Here is a 21043-nt window from a genome sequence, read left to right on the forward strand (position 1 = left end):
TCTGATTTAGCAGATCTGAGATGGGGCCCAAGAATTTTTATGTCTAACAAACTCCCAGATGATGCTGAGGCTGTTGGCCTGGGACCATACTTAGAGAACCACTGTCTTGGTCTTATTGCCCAAAGTGGTTCATGGACCAGCATTGTGGGGTATTGCCTGGGAGTTGTTAGCAGTACAGAATCTTAGGTCCCACCCCAGACCCACCAAACTAGAATCTGCTATTTAATAAGATCCCCAAAGGAGAGCCTGGGTGGCTCAGTCGGTTAAACTTCTGAGTTCAGCTCAAGTCATGATCTTCCTCTCTCTCTGCCCCTCCCCCAGTAGTGTATCTGCTCCCTCTCTCTCCTTCTCTCCCTCCCTCTCTGTCCCTCTCCCTCCCTCCCTCTCAAAAATAAATATTTAACAAGATCCCCAAGGAATACCTATACACATTAAAGATTAGGACACATCACTCCAAGGCAGTGTTTCCCCCAAAGCCAGTCAAGGGAATCTCTTGGGAGTGTATAAAATTCAGATTCCTTGGCTTTCCTCTGGTGACTTGGACACAGAAGATGGGGGATCCCAGGAATCTGATACCAGCGAGAGACTCAGGTGATTATAATGGTCAGGTAAGCATGGGAAACTCCTCACTTACCTCATTCCATGTTCCTCAGGCAAGACCAAGCCACAAAGCCAGAGAAAAACCTCTCCCTCTAGGATGACAAGGCAGCTGCTTCTCCTTTAGAAACAGAAACTTGGGGAAGGTGGCTCCTTGATGGTCTGTGATGCCGTCAGAGGAAATGGGTGGTTGTGAGAACCACAGAGCCTGCAGATGTGAGCTGGGAGCCCCAAAGACCCTATGATAGAGCTCAAAGAGCCTCGAGCCTTCTTCCCTGGCCTAGCTGTGCTTGGGAGGGCTGCCCAGTTGGGGGTCTCTAAGGAGCATGAGTCTCCTTTCTCATCCCAGGTGTACAAATTGCTGAGCACTGCAGATGCAGAGCTACCCACAACGATACCAAGAGCATCTCTCTGAAGACACTCCCAAGCTGAGAGGATTCTGGGTGCCCTAGGACTAAGGACTTTGGAAGATGTCCAGAAGGACCCTCCAAAGCCCTATCCTCTCCAGCCAAAGCATGCATCTAAGCTGAGCCCTGGCCCCAAGCTTTGATGACTGGAAACCAGTAAGTATGTTTGCTTGGTACGTAAGCTTGGTATGTTTGTAAGTATGTAAGTATGGTCTCAGGACTATGAGGAAGGATGGTCCCCCCAGAGGCTGGGAGTGAGCTTTACAGTGGGGGAAGGAGTTCCAGGAAAAGAAGTGGTTCTGTTGAGGATGTAAGGGGGTGGTTTTGAGGGTCCCCAAAGGAACCCAGGCCTTTGGCCTCCCCTGTCCCCAAAGCATTACATTATTTCCTCCAGCTTGTCTTCATGTCTCTTCTGGTCCCATCTCAGTCACCAATTTGCTGTATGATTTTGGGCCCCCCTCTGGCTACAGCCTTTCAACGTCAGTGAATGAGAGGAGTCTGGATTATAATCTTTGAAGGCTATAAAGTCTACAATTCCTCTCAAAAGGGTGATACTTCTCAGCTGAGAGAGAGAGAGGTCTCCCTTTAGCTTAATCAAATTCATCACTCTTAACCTCTGCCGCTGAGAAATTATCTCCAGAAGCACAAAAACAAAGATGTGGATTATAGACCCAGGCTCTGCACTAACCAGCTACGTGACAGTGAACATGAGGTTGTTCTCTCTGAGCCCTGATCACCCCGATCACTGTACGTGAATGGGTTTCAAAGCTGTCGACCTCTCAAATGATCAAGTGAGAAGATCAAAAAACAACTGTAGGCAGTGTGCTGATCTCAGCAGCCTTTACTGTTTTCCTTCCACCCACTGGCCTGGGCCCCCTAGAAAGTGCCTCGCACATAGTTAATTTTTCAAAGACTTGTGCAATTAATAATTAGGTTCTCTCTAAAGTTTTGGCCAACATCTCCTCCTCCTAGGCCTGCACACCCCGTGGTCTTCATTTGCCCGGAGGAAGTGCCCTGGCCCTGACCAGGCCAGGTGAAGGGAGCTGGCAGAGGTCTGGGGAGCTTCCAGCCTCACTGTGGCTCTCCTACCTCTCTTGGGTCCATCCGCCAGCTCCACTTGCTGCAGAAAGAAGTCTCTGGGTTTAGTAAAGTTGGTGACTATGGTGACTTTGTCTTGTTGAAGGAGGGAAAAGGAAACTAACCTTTACTGAGCACTCTATACCAGGCTCCCCGACTTCTCCCCACAACCTAGTTGGTACTATAGTTGGTACTATCCCTGATTCAAAGATGAGACAGAGGTTATGTGCTTTGCCCAAGGTCACAAATGGAACCTGGTTGGTCTGAATTAATCACTCATGCTACCCAGGAAAGATTTCTCTCTGAGATTTTTCTGGACTTGTGTCTGCACAGTTAAGCATAGAGCTTGTATCTGATACCCAAGGGGAAAGGAAAGGCTGGTGAGCAACAAGAATGTTCAAACCCATGAATGTTCAAAGCTTCAGGATCCCAAAGTCTGAGCAGGAAGTAGGTGCTGGAAGCCATTTCCTGAAGATGGGCCTATTTTCTATTAAAAAGCTCCATCCTCATGAGTACTGAACTCTCCATGATGATGACAGAAACCCATACTTAACCAGGCATGGTGAAGGGTTCAAAGGCAAGGCCAGTGCTATGTCACTGTGCCATTCTGTGATCTCCTCCAGAGAACCAAACTGGTATAATTATTCCTTGTCTCTACTGAAAAGGATGGAACCATCTGAAAGAATGAAACTACCTCCCTGAATTACTTTAATAAAGTTTTTGAAAAAATTAGCATTACCCTAGAAACCTGGGAATTAAAATGATTCTAGGGACGCCTGGGTGACTCAATCGGTTAAGTGTCCGACTTTGGCTCAGGTCATGATCTCACGGTTCATGAGTTTGAGCTTTGCGTTGGGCTCTGTGCTAACAGCCTGGAGCCTGCTTAGGATTCTGTGTCTCTTCTCTCTCTCTGCCCCTCCTCCACTTGTGCACTGTCTCTCTCTCTCTCTCTCTCAAAAATAAACATTAAAAAAAATTATCCTAAGGATAAGACACTTGTCCAAAGAGCTAATAATCACTTTGGTCCATTTAGCTAATGTGTGTTGAGTGCCTTTTATGGGCCAAATGTCTCATGAAATGTTGAGGAAATAGGCAAAAAGAGATCTTTGTACTCATTGAGCCATAGAATAATGGCAAATTAAACAAGTAAACACTCTAATAAATGAATAATTAAAACTTGGGAAGGGGACACCTGGCTGCCTCAGTCAGTGGAGCATGCAACTCTTGATCTCGGGATTGTAAGTTTGAGCCCCACATTGGGTGTGGAGATTACTTAAAAAATAAAATCTTAAAACAACAATAAACAACAACTTGAGGAGGAGCACAACAGGGAGTCGACAGAGAGAGTGGCCTCTGGTGAAGTGACATTCAGGACACAATAAACGAAACGTGGGCCCTGGCCAAGCTTTTCTCATGCCTTATCTCTTGGACCCGGATGTTGGGTATTGTTATCCCCATTTTTCAGATGGAGGCAAAAAGCAGGGAAGTGGCTCAACAGCCAATCCCTCCAAAGCCTTATAAGTCATTGCTATGGCATGCAGTCTCCTAGTCATCTTACTTTGCCCTGTGCAAAACAGTGACACTGAGCACTAATAACTGCTCAGTGTCACCGTAGCTTGTTGTGACATGAGTTCCCAAGCCTCCTTGGATCCCCACCCTTGCCCACCTCTAACCCTAGCCATGGGTCCTGTCATTGTGCCCTGCCACCCAGTGGCAGAATGTGATCCCACATCAGGAAATAGTTCAGAGTAGGCCTGTCATAGGAATAATTGCTGAGGGCTGGGGGATTCAGGGAAATCTTGCCAGGGAAGGGTGGGATCCAGACAGGCCCCAAGAGGGAAAAGGACATTCCAACCAGTGGGCCACATAGGCAAAAGCCCAGAAAAAAAAGAGTAGAGTATGGCTGCAGTGTAGAAAAGGTAGGCCTGCCAGAGAAAATGGTCTAGTTGCAGAGAGCCTCCTGAGTCTGGTGGAGGGGCTGGAGTCTGGTCCTGCTGGGAGGGGCATCATTCCCTTTTGCCAGCAGGGCTGAACTGGGAAGGGAAAGGGTGTCTGGGTATCCGGGGCCTCTGTGTCCATCACAGTATCTCTTTCAGATTTCCCTTGACCCTGTGCTTCTGAGTGGTCTGCTGAGGAACGATGGGAGGACAGCCCAGCAGAGGGAAAACCCAGCCAAGCCCAAGCTCAAGCCCCTCTGTCCAAGGCCCAGGCCCTGTGCCCACGCAAGCAGGTAGGCTGTGGGCCCTTCCCACACACGGTAAGGTTGCACAGCCCCAGACACCACTGCCTCTGTGGGCTTTCCTGACCAGCCACTCCAGCATGGCTTCAGGTGTCAGTGAGTGCCTGCTGTATACCAGGCCCTTCTTTGTGAACCGTACAGGCAGTGTCCCTGCTCTGGGGAAGCTTAACATTTCAGCAGTCAGAACATTAAACAACTAGATAAACTAGAAAATGTGAGTAACAGGTGCTAACCAAGAGGGCGTATTAGTCCCCTAGGTGTCTCCCAAGGCTTCCCTACTCCTCAACCAGTTTATTAGGAAATTGAGCTGCTAATTCCAAGACCAAATCTAAGACCAGCTCCACTTCTGTAGCTCTCCAAAGCTGTACTTTCCGGTATAATAGCCCCTAGCCATTTGCAGCTATTTAAATTCAAAGTAAGATTAATTAAAATGAAATTAAATATGTGGCTCCTCAGTCACATCAGCCACATTTCAAGTGCTCAGTTGCCATATGTAGCTAGTGTTTACCTATTGGACACCACAGTTTTATAACACTTCCATCATCACAGAAAGTTCTATTGGACATTATTGCTGCAAAGTGTCTCCTCTTAGCCTGTACAATATTTGGAACAAAATTAAAGACATGATAATTGGAAGAAACTGGGACATATAATGCATACGCTGAACCTACAACTATGATTTTTAAGATAGTCCTGACTGAAAATGCCCATTTTTAGGACAATCAAAATATCCTAGAAATTCTAATATTTTGGTATCAAAACTATAGCCCCAGTTTGTTTCTTGTTCCCCCAAACAACCCACAAATAGTTTCTCGAATCACATCCTGATTTGGGGTTTTGATGGTGTATTCATCAGGGTTCTCCAGAGAAACAGAACCAATAGGGTTTCTGTATGTGGGTGTGTGTGTGTGTGGACACAGAATTTATTTTAAGAAATTGGTTCATGCAATTGTGGGGGCTGGCAAGTCTGAATTCTGCCAGATAGACTGACAGGCTAGAGGCCCAGGGAAGAGTTAAGATTGCAGTCAAGTCTGGGGCAGAATTCCCTCTTGCTTTAAGAACCTCAGTCTTTTTGTTTTAAGATCTTTAACTGACTGGATGAGGACCACCCACATTATGGAGAGTAATCTACTTTATTCAAAGTCCACTGATTTAAATTGTTATCTCAGGGCACCTGGATGGATCATTTGGTTTAGCATCTGACTCTTGATTTTGGCTCAGGTCATGATCCCAGAGTCATGGGATTGAGCTCTACGTTGGACTCCAGGCTCTGTACTGAGCATGGAACCTGCTTAAGATTCTCTCTCTCTCACTCTGCCTCTCTCCCCGACTCAGAAACATTCTCTTGCTCTCTCTAAACAAACAAAACAAACAAACAAACAAATTGTTATCTTCACAGCAACATCTAGACTTCTAGACTGGTGTTTGACCAAATATCAGGGTACTGTGGGCCAGCCACATTGACACATAAAATTAACCATCACAGATAACAAATTACTCTAAACCAAGCAGCACTTTTAGGAGGACTGACATGGGCACACACTTAAACAGAACTAGGAGACTACGGAGCCAAATACCTGGATGTCTGGGCAGAAGCTATCCCCAATCTGAAAATTCCCCTGCAATAGCTGAGGCCTCTTTCCCCTCCTCAGCCCTGCCCCTGATATCCTCATCTTCCTAATGCCAGCCTCCCACAGGCATTAATGCCCTGGGCTCTGTAGTTCTGTTGGGGAGGCAGCTGCCTCTTTGTAGCCACTCAGTCTGCACAAAGAGCCTGGGGCCCACCAGACTGAGCAGGAAGAGACCTGGAAACCACACAGACCTCCCCCTCATTTCCTCTGAATCTAGCCACAGGCCACGGCCCCAGTGCTGCTCTGAGTCATGGCCAGGCTGCTGAGGGGGCTGACCTCCGGCAGGTGCTCTGGGGGTTCTCCCTGCCTGTGAGACCTGAGGGGAACTGTGTTCCTCTCTCTGACAGGGTCTCCAGGGGGAAGGGTGGGCCTCTATCTTGGTAGGTCAACCCCTGGTCCCAGCAAGAGGACAGATTTGGGGCAGCCCCTTCCATGAGTCATTTGTCCATCAGTCTTGCATCTGTTCAGAATCTACCAAGGCTCTACCACATGCCAGGCCTTGTGCCAGGGCCAAGGGACATAGAATGGACAAGATAGGCACAGCCCCTGCCTTCAGAGACAGTCAAGTCCCAGAGACAGGAGCTAAACCAATAGTCAGTTGCAGTTGTTATATTTTGGTGACAGTGTGTTTTAAGGGGTTCTTATTGAAAGTGTGTGCTGAGGGACTCATCACAAAGACTTCACCAAGAAGGGACATTTTATCCAGGGAGTGAAGGATGAAGGCGAGTTGTCCAGGAGGATGGTCAGTGAGTGGGACAGCAAGCATACGCAGCTCAGTAACAAGTAGGGGTGCAATTCCAGGGCTTCCAGGAGGCAAAGGGGTCCTTCCAGGCCATCCTTGTTGAAGGATGCCCTCCACAAGACTTGCTTGCATTGTTTATCTGGGCATCAGGCATTTTCAGGCATCAGGCATTTCCCTGCACCATGTGATGGCCAGGCCCTGTGCTATATAGACAGCTCTGAGGAGCTCCATTCTGTGGTCACCATGTGGATCGGCACATGTGTCTGGGAGGACATGTAGGAACCAGGTCCCTTTCTGGGAATGCCGTGTCATTCTTCCCATGTCCACCTGGAGCATAGGCCCTTATATCACACAGTGTCCAAATCTGGGTCTGCCCCACCCATCCCCTGGGTCCTTGTCTGTTCATCTGCTCTCCCTTCCCCATCTCCTGGGGCATCTGTCTAGAAGGCTTCATAGAGCCTGCTGAGGCCTTGGATCCTTCAGGAGCATCTATGAGACAGATAAACTTTTCTTGCTGACCTTGATTGCTTTTCATAGATTGATGCACTGATGTGCTAACAAGTCTGTCTCTCTTTTCCCTTTGTTTCAGAGACCCCTGATGAACTGGGATAAGGAGGAAGGAGAGGGAGGGACACTGGATGTGGGTGAAGTGGCTCTCAGCAGCCTGTGGAGGGCAGGGTTTTCAGGATGAGAAGGCCCAGACAGATATCAGGAGGTCTAGTTAGAATGGGCAGGCTGATCCCTGAGGTGGACGAAGGATGAACATCCTGTGCTGAGGGAGCTGCTTGCCACCTACCATCCAACCTCAACATTGGGCCTCATGACCACTGGTCTTTGGGACCAGTCCTGGTGTGATGGGGCAGGGGTAAGGGGAGGCTTAGCATCCTCTGGCTCCATGGCTTCCTCTCTGAATGTCAGTGTCCCAGAGGGTCTGGACTTTTTTGGTTAGGTGCTACAGCTGTCCAGCCAAGTCCCCCCAACTTGGACCCATGAGTAAGCCACAATGGTCACCCAACCCAACAGTGCCCCATGGGAAGAGGGACAGGGAATGCCATAGAAGCTACTCCTGGCACAGTACCCTACCTCATCTCAGTTGTCTTGCTGAGCAGTGGGGCTGACCAGAGAGGACTACCCCGGGGCTTGTGAGGGCTGAGGTGATGCGTGCAGCACCCAGTCAGATCCTGACACTCAGCAGCCACTCAGTAAGGGATGGCAGGCATGTGGCCAGGATGCTTGCTTGACTGGGCCACATACACTTGCTGAGTGTTTACTCTGGGCCAGGCCTGGTATAGTGGGCCCCTGGGACCCCAAGTTTTCTCAGCAGCACAGACCTACACCTGTCATTTTGGACAAAGACCATGGGAGAGCCATGCTCCCCACATGCGTGGCATTGTGGAGTTACAAAGCCTGTCCACATCTGTGATTTCATTGGCTCCTCCAGGAGCCCTCCTCCTCCTGTGCTCACCCTGGACTTCAGCCCTCAAAGTTAGTCCATCCAGTGCCCATGTCATTAGAACTTGTAGAAACTGACCTCAGAGATCTGTGCTGATAACCTGATTAGAGCTGTAGTTTTTAAGTTTGCTGAGCAGGGGAATCCTTTTATAAAAATCTTCTTGAAGATCTCCATATAAAAGAGGATTATAGCCAGGGGCCCCACTCCTCTTGACACACTAACCTATTGCCTGAGGTGACTCCAAAAGATGTCTGGGCACTCCTAGGGCTCTGCAGAGGCCCACTGAAAAAGCTTCAGATTCCAGGGTGACCCTCTTGGAATCCCAGCAGGCATGATCCCCAGGGTGCCCATGAGGGAGTTGATTGTGGAAGCCTGGACTCCACTAGACTTCACATGTGGAGGGAGGACTAGCCGAAAAGGTGACCATCTCTGTCCCTCTATGCAGAGAGAAACAGGGCCACAGCTGTGGCCCTGAGCAGTTTCCCGGTAGGCGAGCACACAGAGCTGTCGCTGAGACTGGGGGAGCCGTTGACCATCATCTCTGAGTAAGTCCTCCTGCGGGGAAGGATGGGGTGCTCTGCTTTCTCTCCCTGACACCTGAAGATACACTATTGGGAGAAGGGGCCCTTCCCTCCAGAAGAAAAGAGCATGGCCTTTGGTGCTGAGCTCACATATGGCCCTAATGATTTCAGGAAGCTTGACACACCTGCAGGAAGAAACAGTAGGTGGGCAGGGCCTTGCAGGGGGCCCTGAATCCTGCCATCTATTGCCCCAGAGGTACCAGCACTGGGTGGTACAAGGAAACCTGGGAATCACAGGTGGGATAGGTGGCCAGCCACAGGAGCCAGCCTGGTGGGTCCTCATGAATCCTAAATGAGCAGTTCCCCTCTCCTTTCTCTCTCCAGAGATGGAGACTGGTTGACGGTGGTGTCAGAAGTTTCAGGCACAGAATATAACATCCCCAGCATCCACGTGGCCAAAATCTCCCATGGGTGAGTTCACACCCCAGGCCCCGACTTAAGGGAACTTCCTGCTTTCTCTTCCCACAAGCATATCCTTTATGGCCAGTCCTATGCTGAGCAAAACTGGGGAGAGGGGAGAATCAGGCCTGGGCCCTGCCCTCAAGAAGAGTGAACAGCTAGCCCTCTCAGGTCAGCCTGTGAGACTTGGGAGCCCGGAGGAGGGGGCTCAGAAAGGCCCCATAGAGATGTCTTCTGGGCTTTGGAGGGTGGCCAGGAGTTCAGTGAAGGTGAATGCCGAAAGGGAGTAGCCTTGAATATGTGTCCTAAATGTCCTGAGGCAAGAAAATGGAGGGGTGGTGCCCCACAACTTAACAAGCCTGTCTAAGAGGTGCCTCGAGGGAAGGCAGGACATGGGGGATGCAGGGTCTCTTACAAAGTGTGGGCCACTGCTCTCCCAGAGTGAGTGACAAAAGAAACTGACTCCAGAGCAAATTCTGTGTCGTGAGAGAGAAAGGAAGTGAACTGCCTTTTGGTGGGATCTACCTGCTTAACATGGAGTCACACAAGTACACTGTGTGTGACAGCCACTCTTCTGAGAGAAAGTACAGCTCTGGCACTGGATGGCCTTCCTTTTCTGAGGCTCATGGGGCTATCTGGCTCTGATGAGAGTAGTGCAGGGATCCTGAGACTTGTGGACATCTTGTAGAATAAACTCACACAGAGGTTGTCGGCATCCAGGTGAAACCCGTCTTGCCCACGTTTTTCCTAATAGCCTGGCCCTGCTGGCAAGAGATTTTGCATCTCCAGTGTGGTACTGAAGTTTCAGCCAAGGAAACACCACCTCCCAGAGTCCCCTTCCCTTGCCTTTCCATCTACTTTCCAGTGTTTGTAAGTCACATGAATGGCTTGTTTTATTTACTATAAAACTAGGCTAAGTTTGTTGCTGGCACCAAGCAAGTCATGGCTTCTCTGATTTATTTACTTGGAATTGACTCAACTCTGACTTTGGCTTTGACTGTGGAATTTCACACGATGACAGGGAGGCAGCCATTTCCATTGAGTTGGCTTCTGTAGGTTTTCCCAGGGACCATAGGGCATGGCTCTGGGGACATTAGAAGGCTGATGGACTAGTAAGCCAAAAAAAATTCCTGCAAGACCACCAAACTTTCCACTGTGGTTAAGTCCTTCATGAACATATAGGTGAAGGATTAAGTGAAAGGAGAAAGGAAAACAGAGGACCAGAGTAATCAACAATCCAGCAGTGAAAGAGGCACCGAGGAATAGGTTATGAAGATCTGTGCTTTGGGAGGCACATATGATGATTGATAGGCTGCATGATTTTTCCCAAGATTTTAGAATGTCTTGAACATTCTAGTTCCAGCATTTCTACCCACAATAAAGCTCCAGTGGGAGTTAGATTTCACTGATAATGAATACATGTTCACTCACATGCCTTTTTGAATACAAAGTTAAACTTTAAAACATTCAAATAAAATACTTACTAAAATTAAAAACAAGGGGTGCCTGGGTGGCTCAGTCGGTTAAGTGTCCGACTTCGGCTCGGGTCGTGATCTCAACGTCCGTGAGTTCGAGCCCCGCGTCGGGCTCTGTGCTGACAGCTCAGAGCCTGGAGCCTGTGTCAGATTCTGTGTCTCCCTCTCTCTCTCTGACCCTCCCCCGTTCATGCTCTGTCTCTCTCTGTCTCAAAAATAAATAAACGTTAAAAAAGAAATTAAAAAAAAAAAAACAACAAAATAAAACAGGCAATTATTAGAAAGGTAAAGGCTTGGAAAGGTGAGTGGCTAGCATAGGGGTACTGGAGGAGCTGGGCAGTGATAGGAGAGAGTCTGTGATCACCTCACCTGCCCCTAGCCCCAACAACTTGGAAATGAGGTCTCCAGGTAGAAAAACCTGGGACTGACCCCATGAGGTTATCCTCTGAGGCATCTGGAGCCAGGACTAAGGCAAAGCTGGGGAGCCCTTGGAGACCATGTACAGTTGGAACTCTGAGGTCCAGAGATGGAGGAGGGGTGGAGTAGAGTCTTGGCCCATCCCCACTCCAGGGTGACTTCTCTCTGTCCCTCCCCCAGGTGGCTGTATGAGGGCCTGAGCCGGGAGAAAGCTGAGGAACTGCTGTTGCTGCCTGGAAACCCCGGAGGGGCCTTCCTCATCCGGGAGAGCCAAACCAGGAGAGGTGGGTAAGCTCAGTCCTGGCTTTTCCTTTGAATGCTGAGAGTCAAGTGTGAGGTGACTTGGGGATAGAAGTAGAAGGCTGGATGTGAAGGGCTATATGGTACCTGGCTTTGGAGTTGGGCAGTCTGGCTGACTGACACCAGGTTGCTGCCACAAGAGCCCATTTATAAAAGTGGGTGTGAATGGTCCACAGTGGGGATCCGGGCTCAACCTACACTTTGGCAACTGGGTCTTGTAATAGAGTACAGTCACATGATTTCCCTGCCCTGACCAGCAATGATTCCTTCCTCCCCAAAACACAACACAATTCTGATCTCTTGGCAAAAAGTTGTCAAGTTCACAAGGTCTCTGTACTTTGGTTCACCATCAATCAGAACTAGAAAACTCATTGGAAGTCAGCTCTTGGGGCTCCTGGGTGGCTCAGTCAGTTAAGTGTCCGACTTCGGCTCAGGTCATGATCTCACAGCTTGTGAGTTTGAGCCCCACATCAGGTTCTGTGCTGGTAGTGCAGAACCTGGAGCCCACTTCGAGTTCTGTGTCTCCCTCTCTCTCTGTCCCTCCCCTGTCCCTGCTCACCTTCTGTCTGTCTCTCTCAACAATAAATAAACATTAAAAAAAATAAAAAGAAGTCAGCTCTTGATCTTCTTCTTTCTGCCGTATAGATGGGGAAGATGAGGAAACAGAGGCCCAAAGAGGGGTAGGGACATGTCACATTGCACATTCATATGGGACTTCTCCCATTTCAGGTTCAGGACCTTTGCAAACAATACACAAAGTTGATAGAGTCTGTCTCTGATGCCCTGCCTCCCTCTGAGGTGCTGTCCTGAGACCCTTACAGTGAGGGCAGAGAGGGATGTTGAAAGAGTGGCTGTGCTGACGTTTATGTTAGACCTTTTTGTGCCTTCAAACTACCCTGTGGGGGATTGTATTTCCACTGTCCCTATTTTATAGATGAGGAAAGTGAGGCTTAGAGAGGAGAAATGATCTGCCTGGAGAGACATGACTAAGTGTGAAGCTGGGATTCAAACTCAGCTGAGGTCCGTCTCACTTCAGACTCCCAGGAAAGGTCCATGTGTCACAATAATGGCAAAACTGCAAGTGCAGTGGAAGCCTAGGGAGGAGATACTTGGGAGCGAGGACAGGCCTCCTGTGCTTGCCCTAATTTGAACCAACCATGATGGGTTGTCAGGGTCCTTTGCTCCCAGTCTCCTTCCTGAGGCCCCCTTCAGCACATCTTTGCCTCCCTTCTCCTTCCTTCAGAAGCTCGTTAGATTGACTTCTCCCCAGCCCCTCTGATACTTTCCAGGCAGCATCAGCAACCCACCCTCACACCCAAAGGCTGGCTGAGACTGGGGCTGGCCTGAGTGCAGCAGCTGCAAACAGGAAACCACAGCAGTGGGGCTAACTGGGACAAGGGTGCTGCAAACCAGGCCCCGGTGATCTCGAGAAGCCACAGGAAGTGTTCCATGTTCAGCTGCCCCATCCCCACCCCTTCTCTGGCCAGGTTTAGCCACAACCACATGGTGACCAGAACTTACTGCCCCTTTCCTAAGAAAGCAAATATGCAGGAGGAATTGGCTGGGAAATAAAGGAGAAAGCAGATAAGGATCCATAACGATCTTTCAAGATCCATAAACATCCACATGATTACTGAGATGAAGGTTAGATTTGACTCTGAGCTTTCCCATAGCCAATCCCAAAAGGAGGTAGATCAGAATACAGCTCTCATTATCAAAAAAGGAAGAGCTTTGTCAGTTCTGCAGAAAAGGCAATGGTTTCCCCAGTACTAATTTCTAATCTGTCATCTGAGGCTTCCTTTAGGGCAGTGTTTGTCAAGCTGCAGATTGAAACCCTTTTGTGGGCCAAGAAATTAGTTTAATTCAGTGGTTTTAGAGCAGTGGGTCTGAAATCTGAGTGGCCATCAGAATCACCTAGAGGACTTAAAACAAAGAACTGGCCAAACACCCAGATTTTTGTTTGGTGGGTCTAGGGCAGAACCTGATAATTTGCCTTTCCAACAAGTTTGCAGGTAATGCTGTTGCTGCTGCTCTGGGGACCACACTTTAAGAACCATTGATTTAGGGGGCACCTGGTTGGCTCAGTCGGTAGAGCATGTGACTCTTGATCTCTCAGGGTCATGAGTTTGAGCCCTATGGTGGGCATTGAGAGAGAAAGAGAGAGAGTGTGTGAGTGTGTGCACACTCGAGTTAAGGGAAGGGGCAGAGAAAAAGGGGGAGAGAGAGAATCCCAAGCAGGCCTGGCACAGACAACGAGGACCTATGTGGGGCTTGAAACCATGAACCATAAAATCATGCCCTGAGCCAAAGTCAAGAGTCAGAGGCTAAACTGCTCCTACCACCCAGGAGCACCCCCCGCCCCCCACAGGCCAAAAAAAATCTTAAAGAAAAAAAAAAACAAAACCAAATGCTGATCTAGACCTTGGCTGCAAGTTGGAATCATCTGCTTTATAAATTACTGATGCCTTGCACCCAACCCCCAGGGTTTCTGATTTAATGGGTCAGGGGTGTGGCCTATGCCCTAGAAGATGTAAAAGTCCTGCCAGGTGATTCTGATATGCAGCCAGGGTTGAGACCCTTTCATTTAGTGGATCTGGACCAGTGAGTGTTTGAAGTGAAATATAAGCAGAAAACTTCAAGGTGTATCACTGGGGTTGGGAGAAATATTGTTTCATCCTAGTTTTGTTTTAAGTAATTTTAAGTGTGTCCTGGGTCACAGTGTAAAATTTCATACTATGGTTTGTAGTAAAAAAAAAAAAAAAAGTTTGGCACTGCAGCTCTATGAGGCCTGAGTATCATCACAGAACATTGGTTCTCAGACATGAGTGTACAGGAATTGTCAGGGAAATTTCTTGACAATACAGACTCTTGGGCCCCTTCTGACTCTATTTACAGGGCTCAGAGGTTAGAAATCTTCCTTCACAAGTTCTCTGAATGGTTCTTATGTTCTTTTAAGTTTGAAAACCCAGTTCTAATCTAGGGAAACCAGAATTAAGTAGTAAGGGACGATGTTTTTTACATTTACATAATGCATATTGTCATATATAATAGTAATTAACTATTGATTGAGTGAATGTTATCAGGATTGTTCTTTGTGTCAAGGTCCAAACATACCTCTGGGAAGGGAATTTGAGTTTGTGTGTGGAACAAGGAGGGAGGCCTAGGGCCTGTGAGCTCCCAAGAACACTACTCAGAGTCTGGACAGAGGAGGGTGAGACCTCTCCATCTTCCCCAGAGTCCCTCTGGCACATCTATGTTCTAAACCTGGGGGAAATCATGGCAGGGCCCAAGTCAGGCCCCAAACCTTGGTATGTGAAGGGGCACTGATGACTCTGTGGAGGTCACAGGACTGCTCCAGAGGTCAGCACCAGGGTCAGCCCCAACAGCATTTTCCCCCTACCCCCTCACCTTCCTGCTGTCCTACTGTGTGTCTGTTCTGTGATGGGAACTGTGAGGGAGGTTGAGGATCAAGACATGCTTCCTGCCACTGAAGGGCTCACTTCTGTCTATTCTGTCAGCTGGGAAGCACTTGTTGAGCATCTCCTCTGAGTCAGGACTGCTAGATCATGGTTCCTATCCTCAGGCTGCAGACAGTGGAAAGTCCAAGGTGCAGCATCCCCAAGGCTATTAGCCTCTCAGAGGCCTCAGCAGATGAAGTTCAGGAGGTCCTGCTAGGTCCGCCTCCCCGCCACAGCTTCCTATCTGATCCCTCATACCACTATGGACCTCACCCCACCTCCTGGTATCATAATCAGAACACCAGGGAAAACATGGTGCCTGACCCCAGAGGTCCCTGCAGGCCAAGATGTGACATTGGCTAATGAAGCTAGAGCTTTCCGGAATCCAGGACATTGTACCTCTCTTGCCTTTTTCCCAGTGGATCTCCCTTCAACCCTTGTACCCAGTTGTTGTTGTTTTTTTAAAGTAGGCCCCATGCTGGACATGGAGCCCAATTCGGGGCTTGAACTCATGACCCTGAGATCAAGACCTGAGCTGAAATCAAGAGTTGGACACTTAACTGACTGAGCCACTCAGGCACCATCCCACCCCGACCACTTCTGTAGTTACTGTAAACTTATTATTATTTTTTAGGTTTATTTATTTATTTTAAGAGAGACAGAGACAGCATGAGTAGGGAAGGGGCAGAGAGAGGAGAAGACAGACAATCCTAAGCAGGCTCCACCCTGTCAGCATGGAACCCAATGTGGGGCTCAAACTCATGAAACCATGAGATCATGACCTGAGCTGAAACCAAGAGTCGGATGCTTAACTGACTGAGCCACCTAGGTGCCCCATAAACTTATTTCTTAAACAAAAAAAAAATAAAACGTATGTGGTCTAAGAGCACAAGAACTAAATATTTGAAATGAAGGCCATAAAGGAAAATTCCAGCTGTGACATGTGCTAGCAGAACAGCACTTCTTTCCTAGAGTATAAAGATCTAATTACCTATGTCTGGGCCCAGTGCAGTGCCGGCATACAGTAAGTGCTCAAAGAATGTATACTGAATAAGTGAATGAGTGTATGAATGGAAATTGAGGGGAGAGGAGAGGATGGAGAGCTGGGGCAGACTTTCCCCGAATACCATGGGTGCTCATAAATAGTGGTAGGCGCGCAAATAGTGGCAAACCCTCCTCCAGACTGCTTGTAATCATGGCTCTGCCCGCCATTTATCGCAGAGATTCATTCAATCATTCAACAAATGGATATTGTATGGTGACTCTGTGCCAACTATTCTAAGCAGCAGGGATGAAACAGTATAAAAAGCAGAATCCCTACCTACAATCCAGTTGGCAAAATGGGCAGTGAACAAATAAATAATAAAGTGTCCGATCATGGTAAGTACCACATAGAAACAATAAAGCAGCATAAGAGGAACGGGGTCATGGGACATGTGCAAGTATGCAAAGTCCTTGTGGTAGATGCATCCTCAGGAAGGGCAGGTGTACCCGGAAGCAGATCCAAGGTCACTGGGAGTCAGGTCATGCAGGGTGTTTCAGGGTGAGGACTTTGGTTCTCAGTAGGGGAGTGACATAACCTGATCCCTCCACTGCTGCTGAGAGGATTTGGGGGCGGGGTGATGAGGTGAAAGTGGGAAGCCACATGGGAAGTTGTTGCAGGTTCCTCCAGGGTGAGAAGTGGTTGGATTCTGGATTATGTTCTGAACGTAGGCAGTAGGGTTTTCTGTCAGGCTGTATGTGAGACGTGAGAATGGAAGCAGTGAGGTTGACTCCAGGGTTAGAGCTCAGTAACAGATGGCACAGTGCTGCTGTTTTTCTGAGATTGGAAGATAGAGGAAGGATAAATCAGAACCATCCTTCAGGAGGTTCGTGATTGGTTATATGTGTTTTGGGGTGAGGGAGGGTTGAGGGACAGGCGATGGCAGAGCAGGACACAAAAGCACTGGTGCCTGGTCAAGCTTTGAGCTGGGGCTTCTCCCAGGCAGGGAAGGTGTTCTGGAGGGAAGTTGTCTGAACAAAACTGAGTTGTAAAAGAAAGCTGGTGGTTACTCAGGTGGAAGAGTGTTCAATATAAAAGGAACAGTGGGTGCAAAGGACCAGAGGCCTGATACAGGTTATTGGGTGCTTGCTACATGTCAGACACTGCTAAATGCTTTACGTGCTTCACCACTCAAATCCTTGAGGTGATCTGTGAGACTGGGAGAATCATTATTTCCCTTTACAGATGAAGAAACAGATCTGAGAGGTCAAACTATGTGCTTAGAGACACAGCTAGTGAGCATGGGACAACAGGGGTGTTATAGCATGTGGCTGTGTTGTGAGCCCAGGGAATCTGAGTTAAAGTGGATATGTCCTGGAACTGGGAAAGAGCAGTAGGTATTTGGGACTGGCTGGGGTATGTAGTGAGAAGGAACAGCGGGATACCAGCACATAGGCCAGTCACAGATGGCACTGGTAGGTGACCTGTGTCCACAGTGGGTTATCAACCCCACATGGGATTGACAGAGCTTATTATCCCTGACCCTATCAGCTAGATACTCAGTATACCTACCCTTACTGCTTTTAGTAACTATGGCGACAGTGGCCAGCATGGAGTGGCTGGAGAATCTTGCAGAGCATATAGGAACTTGGTCACTTAGTTCAGCTGGGTTGATTGGCCTTGAGAGCTTATTCTCCAATATTTAGCCCTTTCCCAACCACAAGCCATTTTAGAGTCACAGCTCAGCTCCAGAAGATACTTTTTTTTTAAGATTTTATTTTTAAGTAATCTCTATACCCAATGTGGGGCCAAAACTCACAACCCTAGGATCAAGAGTCATATGCTGTACTGACTGAGCCAGCCAGGCACCCCAAGAAAAGACAGCAACTCTTCTTTTTCTTCTCCTTCTCCTTCTTCTCCTTCTCCTCTTACTTCTCCTCCTCCTTCTCCTTCTCCTCCTCCTTCTCCTTCTCCTCCTCCTTCTCCTCCTCCTTATTCTCCTCCTTCTTCTCCTTCTCCTTCTTCTCCTTCTTCTTCTTCTTCTCCCCCCTCCTCCTCCCCCTCCTTCTCCCCTTCCTCCTCCTTCCTTCTTCTTCTCCTCATCCTCCTCTTCTTCTCCTCTTCCTCCTCCTCCTCCTCTTCTTCTTCTCCTCTCCCTCCTCCTCCTCCTCCTCCTTCCCCTCCTCCTTTTTTTGAGAGAAAAAAAGAAAGAAAGGGCACAAGTGAGCAAGGGGCAGAGAAGGAGGGAGGGAGGGAGAGAGAGAGAGAGAGAAAGAGAAAGATTACGAAGCAGGGCACACCAGAAGTGGGGCTTGTGTTTTACCTAAAGCAGGGCTTATGTTCACCTAAAGCAGGGCTCGAGCTCACCTGAAGCGGAGTTCAAGCTCACCCCAAGCAGGGCTTGAGCTCACTGGATGTGGGACTTGAACTCATGAATGGTGAGATCATGACCTGAGCCAAAGTAAGATGCTTAACAACTGAACCACCCAGACACACAAGAAGAGACTCTTCTTAAAGGTACAACAGTCAAGGGGCCCTCAGAGTCAGGCAGAGAATAAGGAAAAGGAAGCAGAGAACTTACTCCACACTTTTTTTTAAAGCTTACTTATTTATCTTGAGAGAGAGAGAGAACGTGTGGGGGAGGAGCAGAGAGAGAGGGAGAGAGAGAGAGAAAATCCCAGACTCCATGCTGACAGTGTGGAGCCTGACCAGGGGCTTGAACTCATGAACTGTGAGGTCATGACCCGAGCCAAAAACAAGAGTCAGATGCTTAACTGACTGAGCCACCCAGGGGCCTCACACTTCTTGATGTATATGCATTTTGTATCCTATAGCCTTGCTAAATTCACTTAATAGTTGTAGTAGCATTTTTGTGTTTTAAGATTTTATTTTTAAGTAATCTCTATACCCAACATGGGGCTCAAACTCACAACCCCGAGATCAAGAGTCTCATACTCTACCAACTCTACTATCACCCCACTAGTTGCTTTTTTGTAGATTCCTTAGGATTCACTACGTACATGATCATATTATCTATAAGTACAGTTTACTTGTTTTCCTATCTGTATACCTTTTATCTCTTTTTCTTGCCTTATTGCACTGGCTAGGACCTCTAGTACGATAATGAAGTGGTGAGTACACTCTTGCTTTGTTCCCAATCTTAGAAGGAAAAATTCAGTCTTTCTTATTAAGTATACCTATAGATTTTTGCAGATACTCTGTCAGTTTGAAAGTTGTCTTCTATGGTAGGCAGAATAATAGCCCCTCAGAGTTTTCTAGGTCCTAATCTCTGGAATTTGTGAATATATCACCTTACATTGTAAAAGGGAGTTTGTAGATGTGATTAAATTGAATATTTTGATATAGGAAGATTGTCATAGGTTATTCAGATGAGCCCAATGAAATCACAAGGGTCTTTAAATTTTTTTAATGTTTATTTTTGAGAGAGAGAGAGAGAGAGACAGAGTATGAGTGGGGGATGGGCAGAGGGCAAGGGAGACACAGAATCCGAAGCAGGCTCCAGGCTCTGAGCTGTCAGCACAGAGCCTGATGGGGGGCTCAAACCCACGAACTGAGAGATCATGACGTGAGCCAAAGTTGGACGTTCAACTGACTGAGCCACCCAAGCACCCACAAAGGTCTTTATAAGAGAGAGGCAGAAGCATCAGAGTTTGAAACAGATTGGAGATGAATGTTATACTGCTGGCTTTAAAGATGGAGAAAGCGTCCTGAGCTAAGGGATGCAGGTGGCTTCTAGAAACTAGAAAAGCAAAAAATGGATTATCCTCTAGAGTTGTAGGAGAAACACAGGCCTGCTGACACCTTGATTTAGTTCAGGGAAACACATTTCAGATTTATAACCTCCAGGACTATAAGATAATAGATTTGTGTTGTTTTAAGCCAGTGAATTTGAGGTAATTTGTTATAGCAACAATAGGAAACTATTGTATCAGTTTTGGTGATTTGTGCCTTTTAAGGAATTTGTCCATTTCATCCAATTTGTACAATTTTTACTGGCATGAAGTTGTTCATAGTATGCCCTTATTTTTCTTTTAATGTATTTTTGTAGGATCCTTAGTGGTGGCCCCTCTTCATTCTTTTTTTTAATGTTCATTTATTTTGAGAGAGAGCGAGAGTGAGAGAGCAAGCAAGAGAGAGCATACACATGAGTGAGGGAGGGGCAGAGAGGGAGGGGGAGAGAGAGAATATCCTAAGCAGGCTCCATGCTGTCAGCACAGAGCCTGATGTGGGGCTCGAACTCACAGACCATGAGAGCATGACCTGAGCCGACATCAAGAGTTAGATGCTTAACCAACTGAACCACTCAGGTACCCCTCTTATTATTATTTTTTTAATGTTTATTTATTTTGAGAGAGAGCGAGAGGGGCAGAGGGAGAGGGAGAGAGAATCCCAAGGAGTCTCCATGCTCAACGGAGAGTCCCAAGCGGGGCTCAGTCTTAGACCATGACCTGAGCCGAAATCAAGAGGGAGACACTTAATTGCTGAGCCACACGGGTGCCCCTAAAGATTTTATTTTATTTTTATTTATTTATTTTTTAAATTTTTAAAGTGTTTATTTATTTTTGAACGAGACAGAGACAGAATGCAAGTGGGTTGGGGCAGAGAGAGAGAGGGAGACACAGAATCTGAAGCAGGCTCCAGGCTCTGAGCTGTCAGCACAGAGCCCAACGTGGGGTTTGAACCCACAAACCGTGAGATCATGACCTGAGCCGAAGTTGGACGCTCAACTGACTGAGCCACCCAGGCGCCCCTGAACTTTAAGTAGAATCATGATGAATGTATGCTTCTGTGACTTGTGAATGTATGTTTCTGCTCATTTTTAGTATTTTTCTATGCTTAACATGTGTAGTGGTTAACTTTTACTGCTGTATATTATTACCATTCTGCTGTATGCATATAGGCTGTTTGAAGTTTGGGGACTTTTCCCAAACAATGCTGCTATGAATATTCTTGTTCATGTATTTCTTTTTTATTAATTTTTAAGTACTTATTTATTTTTGAGAGGGAGAGTGTGAGCATGTGGGGGAGGGACAGAGAGAGGGAGATAGAGGATCTGAGGCCAGCTCTGCACTGACAGCAGCAGAGAGCCTGATGAGGTGCTTGACCTCATAAACCATGAGATGACCTGAGCTAAAGTCAGACGCTTAACTGGCTGAGCCACCCAGGGGTCCCATTTGTTCATGTATTTCTAAGGTAACATGCTAGGATGAAATGGCTGGTTGTGAGGAGCATGTTCAACTAGTTAATGTCGACTGTTTCCAAAA

The 21043-nt window shown here is 47.6% G+C and overlaps 1 protein-coding gene across 1 annotated transcript in view; it reads left to right on the top strand.

Annotated features, from left to right (window-relative positions):
- Positions 1-21043, top strand: part of SLA2 (Src like adaptor 2) — a 24250-nt gene continuing 3207 nt past the window's right edge. The window contains exons 1-5 of the mRNA XM_049650862.1: positions 1-1160; positions 4178-4311; positions 8592-8691; positions 9052-9138; positions 11199-11302. Coding sequence (XP_049506819.1) covers positions 4221-4311; positions 8592-8691; positions 9052-9138; positions 11199-11302 — 382 coding nt within the window. The 5' untranslated portion in view covers positions 1-1160; positions 4178-4220. The remainder of the gene's footprint in view (positions 1161-4177; positions 4312-8591; positions 8692-9051; positions 9139-11198; positions 11303-21043) is intronic.

The sequence above is a fragment of the Panthera uncia genome (genome assembly GCF_023721935.1).
Source record: "Panthera uncia isolate 11264 chromosome A3 unlocalized genomic scaffold, Puncia_PCG_1.0 HiC_scaffold_11, whole genome shotgun sequence".
Classification (NCBI taxonomy): Eukaryota; Metazoa; Chordata; class Mammalia; order Carnivora; family Felidae; genus Panthera; species Panthera uncia.